Here is a 20130-nt window from a genome sequence, read left to right on the forward strand (position 1 = left end):
TTTTTCCAATTTGCTCGGGGGTCGCATAACTTTTTTTATTGCCCTTGATTTCTGTTTCAAGCCTTTGCTTTCCTGACTTCATCTTTGCATATTCTGGCTATCTGCTGATAACTGACCTTAGTTATGTGCCCCTGTTTCCATTTTTTGTATTTGTCCTTTTTGTCTTTCAGTTTGTTAGAGAGATCTTTGTGCAGACATGCTTTTTTCTTCTTGGATTTCTTGTTTTTTTTCTCTCAATGGTATTGTAGTGGTCTGGGCTTTTGTGATCATATTTTTCAGAGTTTCCCATGCTTCTTGGGTTGTTTTCCCCTTTAGGCTTTTCATCCATGGAATCTTTCCTAGGTTCTCTCTGAGTTTGTTTAAGTCGGCTCTTTTGAAGTTTCAAACATTGGTTGGATTGTTTTCTATTGCTAGTGTTTGCATTATATTAAATTTCAGTATAACGTGGTCACTTTCACCCAAAGTTTCTGCAGTTTCAATTCCCCCTGTCACTTCTTTTCTATTTGTAATGATTAAGTCCAGTATAACTTTATGTCTAGTCCCCTCCTCCACTTTTTGGGTGACAAAGTTGTTGGCTAGGTTGTTTAGGAATCTGTTTGATTCTCTCACTGCAGAGTTTGTCTCCCAGTTGATATCTAGATAGTTGAAGTCTCCCATTACTACTGTGGTATGCTTCCTACATACATTTATTAACTAGTTGGCAAAGAGTTCAACTATTTCTTCTGATTGGTTGGGTAGCCTGTAATATACACCTACGGCAATGTCACTTTTTCTCTCTTTTATATTGACTCATATACATTCTGGAGAGATTTTATCTTTGATCATGTGCATTTCCTGATGAGTTGGGCCAGTTTTTTTCCCAAGTACATTTTTGCCTGTTTTTGTGAGGTGTAGCCCATCCTTTGCCAATAGTCCTTTGTGTAGGAAATTCAGTCCATGATCCAGGGAACCAAAGTTTTCTTGGCAACACCAACCCTTTAGCCAATGGTTTATTTCTAAAATTCTTTTTTCCCTCAATGGGTGTTGGCTTTTCGTTGGGAGTACTGATGAGAACACTACTTTTGCTCCTAGCTTCTTAAATTTGTTGCCTAGTTGTTTGTAATCCCTCACTATTGTACTCAGGTTGTTTGTTGTGTCATTCGTCCCAATGTGATGGAGGAGGAGGTAGTAGTAATCTGTTGGCCTAATTATTTTGGTTAGGTTCTCAACCACATCTTTGATTTTTGCTCCAGGGAGACAGCATACCTCCCTGGATTGTATGTCTGGTCTGCAGATGGATGGTTCTCTTCCTTTGAGGATAGAGTCTCCTATTACCAACACTTTCCTTTCTTTTGGGGGGGCTGCAGTCTGTGGTGCTTTTCAGTTTATCTCAGGTGTGTTTGTTGATGTAGCTTTTTTAGGGATATTTGAATTGACTTTTTAGGGATATTTGAAGTTTTTTGCTAGGTGTCTGCTTGTCTTCTTTGAGGGGTGGTTGTGGGTCTGCATGTTTCCATCTAAGGGGAGTAATCGATTGCTCAGTTTTAATGGGGCTACTTCTGGTGATCGGGCAGAAGAGGTTTGTTTGTTGTATGCTGTTTTTTTGTTTGGGTATTGTGTTTCCTTCTGCATGTGACATAGCTCTATTTGTCTTCCTCCAACGGTTTATTAGTAGGGTTAAGTCCTCTGGGAGTTATTTGTTCGTTGTTTGGTTTGGTTTGGGTGGAGCTTTCTTTCGTACGTTGGAGTTTGTCTAGAGTTGCCTCTAAGTTCCTAATCTTTTCCTGTAGTAGTTCACATAACTTGCATCTAAGGCATGTATAGTTTCGTTGTTCTTTGGGCATCAGTGCATACATGGAACATGTATTGCATGCCACAATAGTATCGTTCATCTGTTCCATGAGTTTGGTGTTTGATAGTCCCTCTTTTTGGTTGGTGGATGTGTTTTGCTGTTGGCCTTGTTTCTAGCTTCTCTGTTCTGGGTAATTATGCCTATTTTGCTGTCCTTTTTTCTGCCTGGTTGTCCTTGTTTTTGTGCCTTGTTATTTTAGTGTATATGAAGTATGAGGTAGTATGCCCTTTGGTTTTGAGAGAAGAGAAATTACAGTTTACATTGAGGTTAAGGGTTACTGTTTTCTTGATTTGCTCCTTATTTATCTCTGTCTTCTCTGCCTTGGTTTTACGACTGCCTTTCTGTGCTCAGCCAGTCTTTCTGGTTGTTCTCAGTTGCCTCTAGCCGTTGCTCTGTCTCCGACGTTCAGCCAGGTTTTTTCAGGCTGCCAGTCGGGTCCTCCGCTGCTTTGCTGTCTCTGTCGTGCTGTCTCGCTGCTGCCTGCAGGCCTCCAGTTCACCGCTGCCTCACTGCTGCTGCCTGCAGGCCTCCCAGTCTGCTGCTGCTGCCTCACCTCCACCTGCAGGCCTCCCAGTCTGCAGAAAAGAACACCATCACCTGCAGGCCTCAAGTTCACCGCTGCTGCCTTGCCGCTGCCTGCAGTTCTCCCGGTTCACCTCTGCTGCCTCGCCGCTGCCTGCAGGTGTCCCGATCCACCGCTGCCGCCGCCCACCACCGCCTCTGCGCTGCCCCCAGCCACCTCACCAGTCCGCTGCTTCGCATTGCTGCCGGCCGCCTCCTTTTCGCTTCTCCCAGCCATCTCACTGGTCTGCTGCTTCATGCTGCCGTTGGCCGCCTCTTCTCCACCATTCAAGCTGCTGGTGCATCGCGTGGCCTAGTTTGCTATGCTGGTCTCCACTTTGTTAGGCTGGGTTGGGTTGCTGGGCTGCAGGGCCTTTCATGTAGGCCTCCGTTGGATTGTCGATCAACTACTTCAAGCAGGGGCTAGACTGCGATTTGCTCCAAGCTTGCATCTATCGGGGCATTCCCAACCAATTCCGGGAATGGTACAGCATGGCAGTGACGTTGGACATCGAATTGGACCGCCCTAGGAAGCCAAGCACAGCCAAACCTAGGCTACAGCGTGTCCAAGAGAAACGCCTTTTTGGTCAATGTCCCCAAGCCACCACAACCACCAGTGTCTCCCAAGTGCCAGCTAGGGCTCCTATCAAGTGCTACTGATGCGGTCAAATGGGTCATCCTGCTGTGGAGTTCCTGGCTCCAACCCCCAACCTAGAAGCACACCAGTTGCCACCACAAACCCGCAAAAAGCTCCCAGAGGAGGAAGAGAGAAGTCAAACTGGGCACGTCAAGATCCGGTCATCAAGGCCTCCCCTCCTACCGAGTTTGAGACGAAAGCCCAGTCTGAGCCACAGCAGATGCTGGCGCCCTACGATAGTGATGAGGAAGGTGAGGAGGATCTGATGGTAAGTCAGCCCATCCCACCTTTTGCCATTCCTGCCAAGATAATAGTACCCAAAAAGAGTACAGAGAAGAGCAACAAAGATGATTAGGGGACTGGAGGCTAAAACATATAAGGAACGGTTGCTGGAACTGGGTATGTCTAGTTTAACGAAGAGAAGGACAAGGGGGGACATGATAGCAGTGTTCCAATATCTCAGGGGCTGCCACAAAGAAGAGGGAGTCAAGCTATTCTCCAAGGCGCCTGGAGGCAGGACGAGAAGCAATGGGTGGAAACTGATCAAGGAGAGAAGCAACCTAGAACTAAGGAGAAACTTCCTGACAGTTAGAACAATTAACCAATGGAACAACCTGCCTCCAGAAGTGGTGAATGCTCCAACACTGGAAGTTTTTAAGAAGAGACTGGACAGCCGTTTGTCTGAAATGGTGTAGGGTTCCTGCCTGGGCAGGGGGTTGGACTCGATGACCTCCAAGGTCCCTTCCAACTTTATTATTATTATTATTAATAGACTCAGGTTGCACCAGGTGCCTAATTAATCTGCCCACAGTATTCAAGCTGGGGATTCAAGCAAGGCTGTTACCCCAGCCATGAAATTTGAACAAGCTTTATTGGAGGCGCACCTACCACGCACCTGACAGAACCAGTGTGATTGGAAATGGGTCAGCACTGGGAAATCATTCGTTTTATAGTGATCCCAAAAATGACTGAGGCTGTGATTTTGGGTCTGGCCTGACTCGACAAATGGCGCCTAAACATCTGGTGAGACAATGGAGTGAGGACTTTAAGATTGGGGACAGGTCCCCTCCCACCTGCCACCACCAGTGATATAAAGGGCCATACCATAAATGAGGTTCAGGAGAAGCACCTTGAAACACTAAAGACCATTGTAGAAAAGCTGCCAGAAATCCAGCTTTCTTGACTGAATACCATGATTTAGCTCAGGCATTTAGTGAGAAAGATTGTGATGTCCTCCCCCCACCACCACCTGGCTACACCATTGAAATCTTCAATGACTGCGCCATTGAAATCTTCCCCGGGGCCAAGCTCCCAAAGTCAAAAATGTACTCAATGATGCCCACAGAGATGAAGGAGTTAAGAGGGTACATTGATAAGAACCTGGCTCGGGGTTTTACCCAACCAGCAAAATCATGTGTAGCAGCTCCTGTATTGTTCAAAGACAAGAAAGATGGGTTACTGAAATTATGCGTGCATTTTAAAGGGTTAAATGCTGTCAGCATAGAGAACATGTACCCCCTTCCTTTAATGATGGACATGTTGGCCCACCTGGCCAAAGGGAAATTTTTTTACAAAGTTGGATTTAAGAGAGGCTTATTACTGAGTCTGGATTAAGGAGGGGGACGAATGGAAAACTGCTTTCAATTGCCCCTTGGGAAACTTCCAATTTAAAGTGATGCCTTTTGGACTACAAGGAGCCCTGCTGTATTTATGCAGTTAATCAACCAGGTGCTCCATGATCATTTGTACAAAGGGATTTTAGTTTATCTTGATGACATTCTCATTTACACTGAGACTATGGAAAAGCACATTAAATTGGTCCGTGAAGTACTGAGGAAACTACTGTATGCAAAGCTATCTAAATGTGAGTTTCACCAGACACGCCTTGACTATCTAGGGTACTGAATTTCAAATGAGGGAATAGAAATGGATTCTGCAAAAGTGAAAGCTGTATTGGAATGGCAACCCCTCGCACCTGTAAACAGCTTCAAAGCTTTCTGGGGTTTGCTAATTTTTACCGCCAATTTATCCCCTCTTTCACAAAGATAGCCATGCCGATAACCAACTTACTGAAAATGGGGAAAGGGGGGGGGGGAAACCCTGACCTTGTCAGCCTTTGCCATGGTCCCTAGAGTGCCAAACTGCATTCGAGAAACTAAAAAGACTCTTTGCAGCCAAACCTGTTCTCAAACACCCTGACCCTGAAAAGCAATTCATCATTCAAGCTGATGAGGGTGATAATGGCTGTGGGTGCTGTCCTCTTACAAAAAAAATCACTGGGGAATTGCAACCCTGCACTTACACTTCCCGAAAGCTGACCAACACAGACAGGATATGGGCCGTTTGGGAGAAGGAGGCTTTTGTGGTACGATGGGCACTATTAACATGGCCACTGCTTCTTGGAAGTAGGGGAGATAACTTTGGAAGTGTGGACTGATCACAAAAATTTGGAAACTCTGAAAACCCCCTGTAAATTATCCCCAAAACAAGTCCGGTGGGCTCAATACTTCAACTGTTTCAATTTCACCTTAAAGTATCTTCCAGAGGGTAAGAATTTTTTGGCTGATGCTTTGTCTAGGATGCTTCAGTTCAAATGCCACCGAGAGGAAATCATTAATTCTATCATTCCTCTACTGTAATCTACCTCTCAAATAACCACTGGAACTCAATTTCAAAAGCAATCCACCGGTCCTGATGACCGTTTACTGAAAAGACTTAAAGAGCAATTAGAGACTGACACCTGGTTCAAGGACAATAAATCTCTATTAACCCTTCGGGGAGGGCTAGCCTGGAAGGGTTCTAAGTTATACCTCCCAAGTGCCCTCAGGATCAAAGTCCTTCAGCGCAGTCATGATGCAAAGCAGGCTGGTCACTTTGGGTTCCTGAAAACATTACATTGTGTACGAAGGCAGTTCTGGTGGCCAGGCATGAAAAAAGACATTGAGAGTTATGTAAAAAGCTGTGCTACCTGCGCTGCTATGAAGAAACATCCTGGAAAGCCTCCAGAGCTCCTGCAGCAGGTAGCTGACCCTTCCCAGCCTTGGGGAAAAAAAACTATGTATTTTATAGTGGACCTGCCCAAGAGCAAGGGAAATACTGTAATATGGGCTGTGATTTATCTGTTTTCCAAACAAGCTTATTTCATCACTTGTTCAGGACTTCCCTCTGCTCAGAAACTGACCAAGATGTTTTTGAAGCACATCTATCGGCTCCACAGATCTCCTAAGCGGATTATTTCGGACAGAGGGGTTCAATTCACTGTGAAGTTTTGGATGGAGTTTGTTAAGCTTATTGGGTCTACTTGGGCTCTCATCGGCTTTTCATCCGAGTACTAATGGAGTGGCTGAACATGCGAACTCAATGGTGGAGCAGTACCTCAGATGCTATGTTAATTACCAGCAGACTAACTACTTTCTTTGAAGTAGCCTACATCAATACTGTGCACAGTAGCACTGGTCTTACACCATTTAAGTTACTGGGAGGGATTTTGTGCCTATGCCTGAGTACCCCCAGGAGCCACCTGCCTCCCAAACTTTGGATCAGTGGGTGACCTCCTTTCAAAGTGTTTGGGCAAATGTAAAAAAAGCCTTAACCCAAGCCACTAAGGTTTACAAGGAACAGGCTGATAAGAAACGTTCCCCTCAAAGACCATTTTATGTTGGGGAAAAGGTTTATCTTTCAACTATGTATTTGAGATTGAAGTTACCCGACAAAAAATTGGGGCCAAAGTTTCTGGGCCCTTTTCCTATCACCAAAATCATAAATCCTGTTACTGTGGAGTTAAAGCTTCCACGGCTTTTGGGAAAGGTCCACCTTGTGTTCCATTGTAGTCTGTTGAAAGCTGTTTCTAAGTCCTCTTTAAGACCTATTCCAAAGAAACCGCTGGGTCCAATAGAGGTAGAGAAGGAAGCACATTATGAGATAAAACGAATTCTTGATTCTAGGTTGTATAAGGGGAAATTACAATACCTTGCTCAGTGGAAAGGCTATCCACTGTCAGAAGCTACGTGGTTGAAATGTACAGATGTGAAAGCAAAATGGTTAATATATAAATTTTACAACAGACATCCTCACAAGCTTCGAGGAAATACCTAATGTGCTTTTTGTTTCCCCTACAGAAGATTATTTCCTTTTAAAGGGGGCCGAATGTCAACTCTACAATGAGCCTGGCTGCAGCCATCTTTCTCTTCATTCTAGGTTGCCACATAGAACTGAGCGAGGGGGGCTTGCCCAGGTGCTTCACTAGTCAAAATAATCTTCTGTCCCATGGGAACCAAGGTCATTTGCTGCTCCCGCGATCAGGGACTGGGCATTGTATAAGAAAGCCCGCCAAATGAATGGGTGGGACATTATACTTTGTTACTGGGAATTTTGGGGGGGGATTTCAGACTTGGTTTCACTTTTGATCGTACCAATACTTTGTAACTAATGAACATGTTCTTTGAGGAATTTTTAAGCTTCGGAGCTCTGCTTTATTTGTCTCTGTCTGTCAGAACCATGATATTAGATTCCCAACCAACCTAGCCGACAACTTTGTCATCCAAAAGGTAGAGGAGGAAACTAGAAGTAAAGCACCTAATTCTTACTAATAGAGAAGAAGTGATGAGGGAGTTGAAGTTGCCGGAACCTTGGGGGAAAGTAACCACATCATACTGAAATTCAATATAATGCAAACACAAGCAATAGAAAATAATTCAACCAGTGTCTTAAACTTCAAAAGAGCTGATTTTAACAAATTCAGAGGGAACCTAGGAAAGATTCCATGGATGAAAATCCTAAAGGGGAAAACAACCCAGGAAGTGTGGAAAACCCTGAAAAATGTGATCACAAAAGCCCAGTCCAGCACAATACCACTGAAAAAGAAAAACAAGAAATCCATGGCTATACAAAGATAGCCAAAGACAAAAAGGACAAGTACAAAAAATGGAAAGAGGGACACATAACTGAGACTGATTATCAGCAGACAGCCAGAACATGCAAAGACGAAGTCAGGAAAGCAAAGGCTCAGAATGAAGAAAGATTTGCAACAGAAATCAAGGATAATAAAAAAAGTCTTTCAACATATTTATAACACTTAAAAAGTCAAGGAAACTGTAGGTCCACTAAAGAGAGAAGGTGGCAAGGAAATAACAAGCAATAGAGAGAAAGCAGAGCTGCTTAACTCATTCTTTGAATCAGTCTTCACACAAAAAGAAATTATAGCACAACATACCAAAAAAACTACTGTGAAAGACAAACTAGAAACAAAAATTAAAATAAGCAAGAAAATGGTAAGAGAACACCTTGATGAATGTAAATCACTGGGACCTGACAGATTACATCTCAGAGTTCTGAAGGACCTGGCAGTTATTACCTCAGAACCATTGCACCATATCTTTCAAAAATCCTGGAGCACCAGGGGAAGTTCCTGAGGATTGGAAAGGGGCTGATGTGGTTCCCATCTTGAAGAAAGGGAAGAAAAGCAGACCCAGAAAACTACAGACCAATCAGTCTAACATCAATATCTGGGAAGATCCTGGAAAAGATAATCAAAAAACAGATCTGCAAACAACTGGAAGCAAACAAAGTTATAACTGGTAGCCAGCAGGGGTTTGTTAAAAACAGATCATGCCAAACCAATCTTTTCATTCTTTGATAGTGACCAAATTAGTAGACCAGCAAAGCACTGTGGAGATAGTATTGTTAGATTTCAGTAAGGCATTTGACAAAGTAGACCACAACCTAGTGCTTGGTAAGCTAGAAAAAGGTGGAATAGACAACATCACCACCAGATGGATTTGTAACTGGCTGACAAACCATACTCAATGAGTAGTCCTCAATGGTACTACATCCACATGGAGAGAAGTAAGTAGTGGGGTACCACAAGGCTCCATCTTAGGCCCAGTACTCTTTTTTAATATATATTTTATTAAGTTTTTATAGTTACAAATCTTTAGTGCTTAATTAACAACGTGTTGTCTGGGTTCACATATTTAACATTAATAGTAATACAACTTCCATTTCTACTCTGTACTCCATTTTTCCAGCCATTCATAGAAATTATCCCATGTTTGGAAATATTCTGTATCTTCTTTCTCTTTCATTTTCAGTGTGAGCCTATCCATTTCCGCACAATCTAAAATTTTCCTGATTATGTCTTCTCCCAGTGATGTTTCCTTGTTTTTCCAATACTGTGGAAATGCAATTCTCGCTGCTGTTAATACCTGTAATATTAAATATATACAATTTTTGTCATAGTTCTCTGTAATTATACCTAAAAGAAATAATTCTGGCTTAAAATCTACATGTTTTCTTAACATTTTCTGTAGCCATTTGTGTATTTTTGACCAAATTTTTTTTTGCTTTAGGGCATGTCCACCAAAGATGATAGTACGTGCCTGGCTTTTGCCTACATTTCCAACAATTACTAGACATGTTTTTAAACATTTTTGCTAATGTGCAGGTGGTAAATGTCATCTAAAAAACATTTTATATAGATTTTCTTTCTATATAAAACTTCCCACAAGTTTTGCCATTTTTGTAATGCTACATTGTGCTCAAAGTTTTTTGCCCAAGTTATCATTGTTTCTTTAACTTGTTCATCTTCTATCTTGAGGTTTAACAAAAATTTATAGTTTCTTGATCAGTTTCTCATCTGGTGACAATAGTATCTGGTCAAACACAGTTTGATCTTTATAGAAACCATATGTTTTAGTATCTTTTTCGTATCTCATTTGCATTTGCAAATGATAGCTCAATACCCTGTTCTTCCAGTTCTTCTTTAGTTTGTAATTTCCCATCAGTATTCAAAATGTCTTTGTATGTCACAAGTTTCTCATAGTTGATTAAATTTGGGTGCACAAACGCTTCCATTGCCGAGATCCATTCTGGTATTTTCATATAAATTTTCATTTTTATGTTTTCTAATGTCAAAAGCAAGGCATTTCTTATATAATGATTTTGAAAGTATTTATGGATTTTATTCTTCCCATACCTTAGAAAGGCATGCCATTCAAGTTGTAGGTCATGTCCTTCTAGGTCAGGGGTCTTCAAACTTGACCCTTTTATGACTTGTGGACTTCAACTCCCAGAATTCCTCAGCCAGACATTTTGTCTATGGTAAATTGTTTTGATTATATTTATAAAATTTTCTCCAAAGTCCATATAGCTTAATTGTTGTACCATAAATTGCCAGTTGACATTATCAAAAGCTTTCTGTGCATCTAAAAAAATTAATGCCATTTGCTTCCCTGGAGGCATTTTGTAATATTTCAAAATATCTAAAATTATTCTTAGATTGTTCTTTATTTGTCTCTTTGGTAAAAATCCATTTTTATCTGGATGTATAAGAACAGAAAGGCACTTGCAAGAACAGAAAGTCACCCAAAAAGAGAAGCCACCTTCTGGTTGGTGATTCAATTATAAGGGATGTAAATTTAGGAAAGGACACAGAGATTTCGAAAGAGGTCAGGTGTCTCCCAGGTGCTACTGCCAGTAGGGACAAGAAGCGTATTTGTAAAATAATCAAGAATGCCAGCAAGGACTGTGATGTGGAGGCTGTTGTACATCTTGGCACTAACAATCTGTCTCAAAAAAATGTACTCTCTGTGCAGAATGACTTCCAGAGCCTGGGGCAGGAACTTAGCAGAATAGGCTGTAGGCTTATTTTTTCAGAGGTCTTACCAGTGTATAAGGACCAAAATGGAAAAGGCCAGTGTATAGCACAATTCAATATGTGGCTAAAGGAGTGGAGAAAAGGGGAAGGCTTTGGATATATTAGTCACGATGTCAGCAGCTGGTCCAATGAAAAAATGTACAAAAGAGATGGTTTGCATCCATCAAAGAAAGGGACTGAGTTACTCGGCTATAAATTCACAGATTTTCTGGAGGAATATTTAAACTAAACAGCGGGGACAGTGAGCTAATTGATACAGAACATCCCTGTCCCTGGCAGTCTAAAAATTATAGGGCTATCAGTGCATGTAACATAGATGTGTGTGTGAACAAGAACATCAACCTTGCTGTCAAGCAAAATCAAGCTCTTAATAGCGAGTGCCACACAAAGTGCACTAACCAAATAGGTGGTAAGACAATAGGGGAACTCAGGCATCACACAGGTTATGTAGAAAATAAACACAGGGTCGGTCATAAAGGACTCAAATGTCTATACACCAATGCACAGAGTATGAACAGCAAACAGAGTGAACTAGAAATTCAGGTTAATGAGGGCAGATATGATATTACAGAAACGTGGTGGGATGAAACCCACAAATGGAACACACAGCTAGAGGGATTTAAATTATTTAAAAGAAACAGACCAAATAAAAGAGGAGGTGGAGTTGCTCTCTATATAAGAAATAACTACATCTCTACAGAAATAGAGCACAACAATGATGAAAACTGTCTTGAATGCATTTGGGTCAATATAAAAGGGGGGAAACGACATTGCCATAGGTGTATACTATAGGCCACCCAACCAAACACAGGAAATATATGAACTTTTTGTTAGTCAATTAACTAAGGTATGTAGGAAGCACATCACAATAGTAATGGGGGACTTTAACTACCCTGACATCAACTGGGAGACAAACTCTGCACCAAGTGGAAGATCAAACAGATTCCTGACAAACCTAGCAGACAACTTTGTCTCCCAAAAAGTAGGGAAGGGAACTAGGGGATTAGCCATTTTGGACCTAATTCTCACTAACAGAGATGAAATAATAAAAGGTGTTGAAGGAACCTTGGGAAGAAGTGATCATGCAATATTAGAATTCAACATTATGGAAGCACAAGCAATAGAACACAGTCAAATTAGAGTCTTGGACTTCAAGAGAGCTAATTTCAATAAACTTAGAGAGGGTTTGGGAAGGATTCCATGGATGAGAATCCTCCAGGGGAAAACAACTCAAGAAGCTTGGGAAATTTTGAAAAGTGAGATAATAAAATCCCAGTCTAGCACAATACCAACAAAGAGGAAAAATAACAGCTCTCAAAAGAAACCAGCATGGCTGCATAAAGAACTCTCTGATCAATTGAAAGATATAAAGGACAAGTATAGAAAGTGGAAAGAAGGACACATAACTAAGTCAGAATATCAGCAAATAGCCCGAGGCTGCAAAGATGAAGTGAGGAAAGCTAAGGCTCAAAATGAACTAAGGCTTGCGATCAAAGTCAAAAATAACAAAAAAGAGCTTCTTTCAACATGTAAAAAACAAGAAAAAAGTGAAGGAAACGATCAGTCCATTAGTGGGTGAAAGTGGCAAGGTGACAAGCAATAGGGAGAAAGCAAAACTATTTAACTCGTTTTTTGCATGTCTTTACACAAAGGGAAAAAACAGACCAACCTATCAAAAATAGTGCCATAAAAAAACAGAATAGAAATACAAGTTAAGATAGGCAAGAAAATGGTAAGTGAGCACCTCTCCAGCCTAGACAAGTTCAAATCACCAGGACCAGATGGATTACACCCCAAGGTTCTCAAGGAACTGGCAGATGTGATCTCAGAACCACTGAACTATATTTTTCAAAGATCCTGGAGCACTGGGGAACTACCAGAGGACTGGAAAAGAGCTGATGTAGTTCCCATCTTCAAAAAAGAAAAAAAATGGATCCAGGAAATTACAGACCTATCAGCCTGATCTCAATACCTAGGAAGATCAAACAACGAATCAGCGAATACCTACAGGCAAACAAAGTCATTACTAAAAGCCAACATGGGTTTGTCAAAAACAGATCATGCCAGACAAATCTTATTGCATTCTTTGACTAAGTGACAAAATTAGTGGACCAGAGGAATGCTGTGGATATAATTTACTTGGACTTCAGTAAGGCATTTGACAAAGTAGACCACAACCTACTACTTGATAAGATAGAAAAATGTGGGTTAGACAGCATTACCACCAGATGGATCCGTAGCTGGCTGACCGGCTGTACTCAGCATGTGGTCCTCAACGGAACCACATTTACATGGAGGGAAGTATGTAGTGGGGTGCCCCAGGACTCTGTTCTGGGCCCAGTGCTCTTCAACATCTTCATCAACGATTTGGACGAGGGGATAGATGGGGAACTCATCAAATTTGCAGACGATACCAAGCTGGCAGGAATAGCCAACACTACAGAAGACAGGCTTAGGATACAGGAGGATCTGGACAGACTTGAAAACTGGGCGCTATCTAACAAAATGAAATTTAGTGGTGAAAAAAGTAAGGTTCTACATTTAGGCAAGAAAAACCTAATGTACAGGTATAGTATAGTGGGTACCTTGCTCAATAGTAGTAACTGTGAGAGGGATTTCGGAGTCCTAGTGGACAATTATTTAAATATGAGCCAGCAGTGCGCTGCAGCTGCCAAAAAAGCCAACACAGTGCTAGGCTGCATTAACAGAGGGATAGAATCAAGATCACGTGAAGTATTTTTTTTTTTTTTTTTATTGAAAATTTTTNCAAGAATATTGCTACACTGAAACAGTTTTGTGAAGAGGAGTGGTCCAAAATTACTCCAGATCGTTGTGCAGGTCTGATCTGCAACTACAGGAAACGTTTGGTTGAGGTTATTGCTGCCAAAGGAGGGTCAACCAGTTATTAAGTCCAACGGTTCACATACTTTTTCCTCCCTGCACTGTGAATGTTTACATGTTATGTTTAATTAAACCATGGCAACATGTAATGTTTGTGTATTATTATTTTCAGCAGACTGTGTTTTTCTATTGTTGTGACTTAGATGACGTTCAGAGCACATTTTATGACCAATTCATGCAAAACTCCGCGTTATCCCAAGGGGTTCACATACTTTTTCTTGCAACTGTATCTACTCAAAAACTATATGATATTTATTCACTCCATACTTTCTCTAAATATAATCTATCCACCTTCAACATTTAAGCTCAAAACAGTTTTTAAAGATCTAATTATCTATCAACCATCTTATATAGATTTTTTCTTACATTTTACACTTAAATTTTTCCTTCACTTTCTTCACTCTCAAGTCAATACTTTCAATAAAAATCTTAGGTCAATACTTCCTTCTTCACAGCTGGAAAAGTAAAATAAAATCCCAATCTTAAGTTTATCAAATATTTTAAATCTTTCAAAATACTATAAGTTCTTTACAAACATATAATCCTTTTTATATTATTTCAAATATTAAACTAATTTCTTCCATTTCCATAATAAAGTCTCACTTCCAGTGTCATCAACTTATCCATCCTTTGGCTTATGAAGCTTGCTAAGCATTCCCTGCAAGTCTGTCGTTGCAGATCTCTTTGGCCTCGCCCCTCCCACTGGCTCCAAAGACGGTGAATATGTTATAGATACAATTTCTTTCTGTTGTTGCTCTCTCTCTTTACGCCTATAAGCAGCACGGGTCATCCTTTGCTCCTTTGAATTCACTCCCAACTTTTGTTGATTCTGAGGATCTCCTGCAGATAAAGACATGGCCCCAGGCAATTCCACAACAAGTTGCTCCATCAAATCTTCCTGTGCCTTTAGATGTCGATGATGGTGACAAATCAGCTTTCAGGACCGACAAATAAAAATCTTTAGCTTTTTGAACAGAATTTAACCTGTATCTGGTCCCTGCAAAATTTACCACAATACCCAAAGGAATCTCCCATCTAAAAGGCATCTGCTGCTTCTTTAACTCCTGAGCCAAAAAAGTAAAGTCCTTTCTTCTTCTTAAAATCTTAGAAGGTATTTCTTTTAAAAGTATAATATCTTGTGCAGCAATTTGAAATCTCTGCTGATAAAAGAGCTGTATAATTTCATTACGACGTACTCTTGTGGTAAAATAAACAACCACATCTCTAGGTATGTTTCTCTGACGTGCAACCCAGGAATTTACTCTAAAATTTTTCTATTTCTCCACAAATCATCTCTGGGTTGCAATTCAATACCAGGGCCAAAGCTGTAATGACTTCCTCCTTAAGTTTCTCTTGTAAGTCCTCTTTAAGACCCCTGATTCTCAGGGCAAATTCCATCTCTCTGTATTGTGACATTACCATGTCATTTTGAAGAATTTCCACGCCTTCTTCTACTTTCTCAAGTCTGTCCTCTGTTCCTTCCATTTTCTCCACTAATTCATCCACCCGTCCCTCTATACGATCAATATGAACTGCTAGTCCTTGAAAGATATGTGATATGTTTTCACAAAGTTCCTGATTTTTCTTATCCAAAAGTTCTTCTGTTTGTTTCACAGTCTGCAATGAGGACTTAGCTAAAGCCTCTTGTAGATCTTTAAGTGTAATGGAAGGAGGAGGTGATGGTGGGGGAGATCTAGGTTTTTGTTGTTGAACTTGCACAACAGGAGAAGAAATAGCTGTTTTAGGCAATGCAGAAACTCCAGTACGTTTTGAAGCCATTCTGCCAAATTATTTTTAAAACTCACAACAGCAAGTATAAACTTAAAAAAGCTTGACTTAAGAAAAATTCTTTAAAGTCCTTTAAAATGCATCATTCCACAACTGGAAAGAAAGTGAAAGTTTTCCTTTTGTTAAAAAGAAGCAACGCTTCCGCGGCCATTTTCTTTTCACTTTCACTTATAGCAAGTAACAAAAATCCCAATAAAATCTTCGAGTTAAAGTCACTATTTAACTAAAGTAAAAATCCCCTGTCAGGTTCCGTCTATTCAAAAGTTACTCACAAGCAGATACAAAGTAGCAGTAGTGGCGGCGACGTCTAATTTTGCTCCGAGGAGCGAAGACACTCCGAGCTGCGGAGAAGAGGTCTGGACTCCGGGGGAGTTCACACCTTCATCCCCCCAGGATCATTCCTGGGGGGACTAGGGAACTCAACCCCTATCCAAACCAAACTCACTTTCTCCCCTTCGCCCGGGGAGAAAGTTCCGAGCCGCAAAACAGCTGTTTTGACAGCTTTGACGCAGTCCCGGGCAGGAGGCTGAGAAAAAAGCCTCCATCGACGAAGCCTCGCCACCGGAAGTTGAGCAGGGGGTTGGACTTGATGACCTCCAAGGTCCCTTCCAACTATTATTATTGTTGTTGTTGTTGTTGTTGTTGTTTTTATAAATTCAATCAAAAATCTCTTCAGTCTTTCTGCAATTATTGAAGCAAAAATTGTATAATCCGCATTTAATAAAGATATTGGTCTATAATTCTTTATCTGAGTCAAATCTCAATCTTCTTTTGGTATTAAAGTGATATTGACTTCTATCGATATGTTTGGTAGTTTGCCCTCCACTAAAACTTCATTACATACTTCTTGCATTAATGGGCTTAGTATATCTTGTAGGCTTTTATAAAATTCTGCGGGTAGCCCATCTGGGCCTGGTGTCTTGTCATTTTTTTGTCTTTTTATAACTTCTTTCAGCTCCATCATTGTTATTTCCTCATTTAACATGTTTTTGAAGTTCTCTGGAACCTTTGGTAAATTAGCATTTTCTATATACTGCCTTATTTTTATTTCTTCTTTATCATAAAGTGTTTCATAAAAAATTTTAATTATATCATTTTGGTATTATAAATCGCCTCTCACATCTTGCAATTTATTTATTTGTTTTTTCTTTTTTTAATTTATAGGCTTTCTTTTTTTAATTTATAGGCTAACCATCTGTCCAGCTTATTAGCATTTTCAAAAAAGTTTTGTTTTGCTCTTTTGATTTGTTGGGCCATTTCTTCAGCTTCAATTAAGTTTAATTTGTGTTTTGTTATCTCCATTTGTTTTTTAGACGTCTTTTTTTGTGGGACTCTTTGTAATTCTAATTCTAATTTCATCAATTCTTCCTTTAGCTTCATTTGTTCTTGGGGTTTTTTTTCGCCATGTGAGTTATGGCTAATTCTCTAAAATATGCTTTGGCTGTATCCCAAATGTTTTGGAGTGATGTATCTTCTTTCTTATTTTCTTTAAAGAAAAATTCTATTTCTTTTGCTACTTTTTTATAAATTCTTTCTCTTTCAGTAAACATTGAATAATGTTCATTAGCGGTACTAATACTTTGCGTGATCTTGATTCTATGCCTGTTTATACAAGCCAGGATTGTATTAGCTTTTTTGGCTACTGCTGCACACTGCTGGCTCATAGTCAAGTGATTGTCCACTAGGACTCCAAGGTCCCTCTCACAGTTACTGTATTTGAGCCAGGTCTCGCATAATCTGTACTTGTACCTTTGATTTTTCCTGCCTAAATGTAAAATTTCACTTTTCTCCACATTAAAATTCATTTTGTTGGATAGGGCCCATTGTTCAAGTTTGTCAAGATCTTTTTGGATCATGAGTTTGTCTTCTGGGGTGTTGGCTATTCCTGCCAGTTTAGTGTCATCTGCAAATTTGATGAGTTCCCTTTCTATTCTCTCATCTAAGTCATTCATGAAAATATTGAAGAGTACAAGGCCTAAGATGGAGCTTTGTGGTACCCCACTGCTTACTTCTCTCCATGTGGATGTAGTACCATTGAGGACTACTCGCTGAGTATAGTTTGTTAGCCCGCTATAGATCCATCCAAAAGTGTTGTTGTCTATCCCACCTTTTTCTAGCTTACTAGAAAAAATTGAGGGGCTGCCACAAAGAAGAGGGAGTCAAATTATTCTCTAAAGACCAGAGGGCAGGATAAGAAACAATGGTTGGAAACTGATCAAAGAGAGAAGCAACCTGGAATTAAGGAGAAAGTTCCTAACACTGAGGACAATTAACCAGTGGAACAACTTGACTTCAGAAATCGTGGGCTTTCCATCACTGGAGGTTTTTAAGAAGAGACTGGACAGTCACTTGTCTGAGATGGTATAGGTTTTCCTGCTTGAGTGGGGGCTGGACTAGAAGACCTCCAAGGTCCCTTCTCTGTCTATTCTATTCTATTCCAATATGACATGGTCACTCTCGCTCAAGGTTGTGGTGACGTCTTCTTCTTCTTCTCTATTAGTAAGAATTAGGTCCAGTATAGCTTTTCCTCTAGTTCCCTCCTCTTCGTTTTGGATCACAAAGTTGTCAGCTAAGTTGGTTAGGAATCTGTTTTATCTCCCACTTACTGCAGAGTTTGTCTCCCAGTTGATAGCAGGGTAGTTAAAGTCTCCCATTATTACTGTGGTATGTTTCCTACATATATTTGTTAATTGGTTAGCAAAAAGTTCATCTATTTCTTCTGTTTGGTTGGGTGGCCTGCAGTATATGCTCATAGCAATGTCATTTTTTTCTTCCTTTTATATTGACCCATATGCATTCTAGGAGGTTTTCATTCTTGGTTGATACTGTAAATAATATCTGTCTCTGATGTTGAGATCAACATCAGAGATCCTTTTTCTTAGAATTGGCTAAGCATTTTTAAATACACTCTAATAACATTGCCTTGGCTACTGACTATAAAGTGACATGGAGAAAAACAGAAAATTCATGGTTTATTTTGCACAGTTTGGGAGTTAATGTCTTCTTTTAAATTTCCCTTCAGTCATCTAATGGTTCCTGAATTATTTTAGAAAGAATACAGTGTCAGGTCCTCTGAATTGTAATGAAATTATTTTATTTCTCTAGGTGACCCAAAGACCAAGCTCCCATAAAATGAGATGCCTGTTCAGAATCAGTTTTGTTCCAAAGGATCCTATTGATCTTTTAAGACGGGATGTGGTTGCCTTTGAATATCTCTATGTACAGGTATATTACAGAGTTGAACATAGCATCATGAAATGTCAATAAAGTTACTTGCATGGTTCTTTTTCTGAAGTTTCCTTGCAGTTAAAATTATTTTTTAATATTTTGATTACAGTGGATTTCAGCATCCCTGCTGATGACTTTGAAATACAGAAGAGCTAGATTTCACTGTTGTTGTTGTTTTAATCTGCTACATTTTCTGAGTTTATTGTTCCAGTGAATCTGGAAGGGTGTGATTTGGAATAGGTTGCTTTTGGCCCTGTGAACACTACAATAAAAGTGTTATTCTGGTAACTCCAAATTATCAACTTAATATACCACACTTGTCCTTTTAACCCTAGTTATTTATGGATGGTTCATTTGGCAGTGTTCGTTCCTGTTCATTATGAGCTTGCCTTTTTGGAGAAGAGATAGTCATAATGCAGTATCTAAAAAAGGTGTTTAAGCTTGATATTCCCTCTGCTGTTTTTTTGACAGAGCTGTAATGATGTGGTTCAGGAGAGGTTTGGGCCTGAGCTAAAATATGATATTGCACTGCGATTGGCAGCATTACAAATGTATATTGCAACTGTGACCACAAAAGACACTCAAAAAATCTCCCTGAAGTACATTGAGTAAGTATAGAATACAAGTTTCATAACGTGTATTAGAGTTATATAAAATTTGTAGTGACTGAAATGGATTCCACTTTAAAATTTAATGGCTTTATTTGAAAAAAAAACCTCTTAATGTTTATGCTTATATAAGAATTTGAGTAAACTTTAACTCATATTTTACATTTGGAGATGATTGTCAAATCAACTTAAGTTATAACACTGGAACTTCCTCACCAACCTCATTTATTATTTACTGTTTAATTTACCGGCGTGCTGACAGACTCTTGAAACAGTATTGCTTTATTTGGATATAATTTTTGTTGAAGATTTTAATTACAGTAGTAAAAACTAATGGAAACTTTAAAAAAGAAAAAAATGGTAAAAAAGAATAAAAAGTGCAGGGAAAAGGAAAAATATGATAAAGAAAAAGAAAAGAAATGTATTAAAATGTTACTTCCAACCTTTACTACCACATGTATAGACAAATTTAATAACTCTTCATCCCCATAAGTTTATCAGTAGATATTTTTACATCCCATATTCCATACTTTATCTATAAAAAATCTATAAAACATCAACATTTCAATCTTGGTATCATACAATCCATACAGGATTGCCAGAACTTTGGAAATAAATCTCTTATTTGAATCTTGATCAAATAAACCACCTTTATATTCCTTTCTTTTACTTCTAAAGATCTTCAAGGATCTGTTCTAATATTTCCAATATTATGCTTTATGTCAGGCATGTCCAAAGTCCGGCCCGCGGGCCATTTGCGGCCCGCGGGCCAGTTTAATCCGGCCCTCTAACAGCCCTCCCTGCTCTATGTAAATGTGGCCCTCCCACACTTGTCCAGCGGCCCTCCCACACTTGGCCATTTTGTATTGGTTATACATTCTAGCAGCTGCTTGTTCAAGGACTGGCACAAAAGGCCGTGGCT

The 20130-nt window shown here is 39.8% G+C and overlaps 1 protein-coding gene across 1 annotated transcript in view; it reads left to right on the forward strand.

Moving 5' to 3' along the window:
* Nucleotides 1-20130, forward strand: part of FRMPD4 (FERM and PDZ domain containing 4) — a 153377-nt gene that overhangs the window by 116016 nt on the left and 17231 nt on the right. The window contains 2 exon segments of the mRNA XM_029287233.1: nt 18478-18597; nt 19072-19208. Of these exon segments, the coding sequence (XP_029143066.1) occupies nt 18478-18597; nt 19072-19208 (257 nt within the window).

The sequence above is a fragment of the Protobothrops mucrosquamatus genome, unplaced genomic scaffold (assembly GCF_001527695.2).
Source record: "Protobothrops mucrosquamatus isolate PMUCROS unplaced genomic scaffold, P.Mucros_1.0 scaffold_262, whole genome shotgun sequence".
Taxonomy (NCBI): Eukaryota; Metazoa; Chordata; class Lepidosauria; order Squamata; family Viperidae; genus Protobothrops; species Protobothrops mucrosquamatus.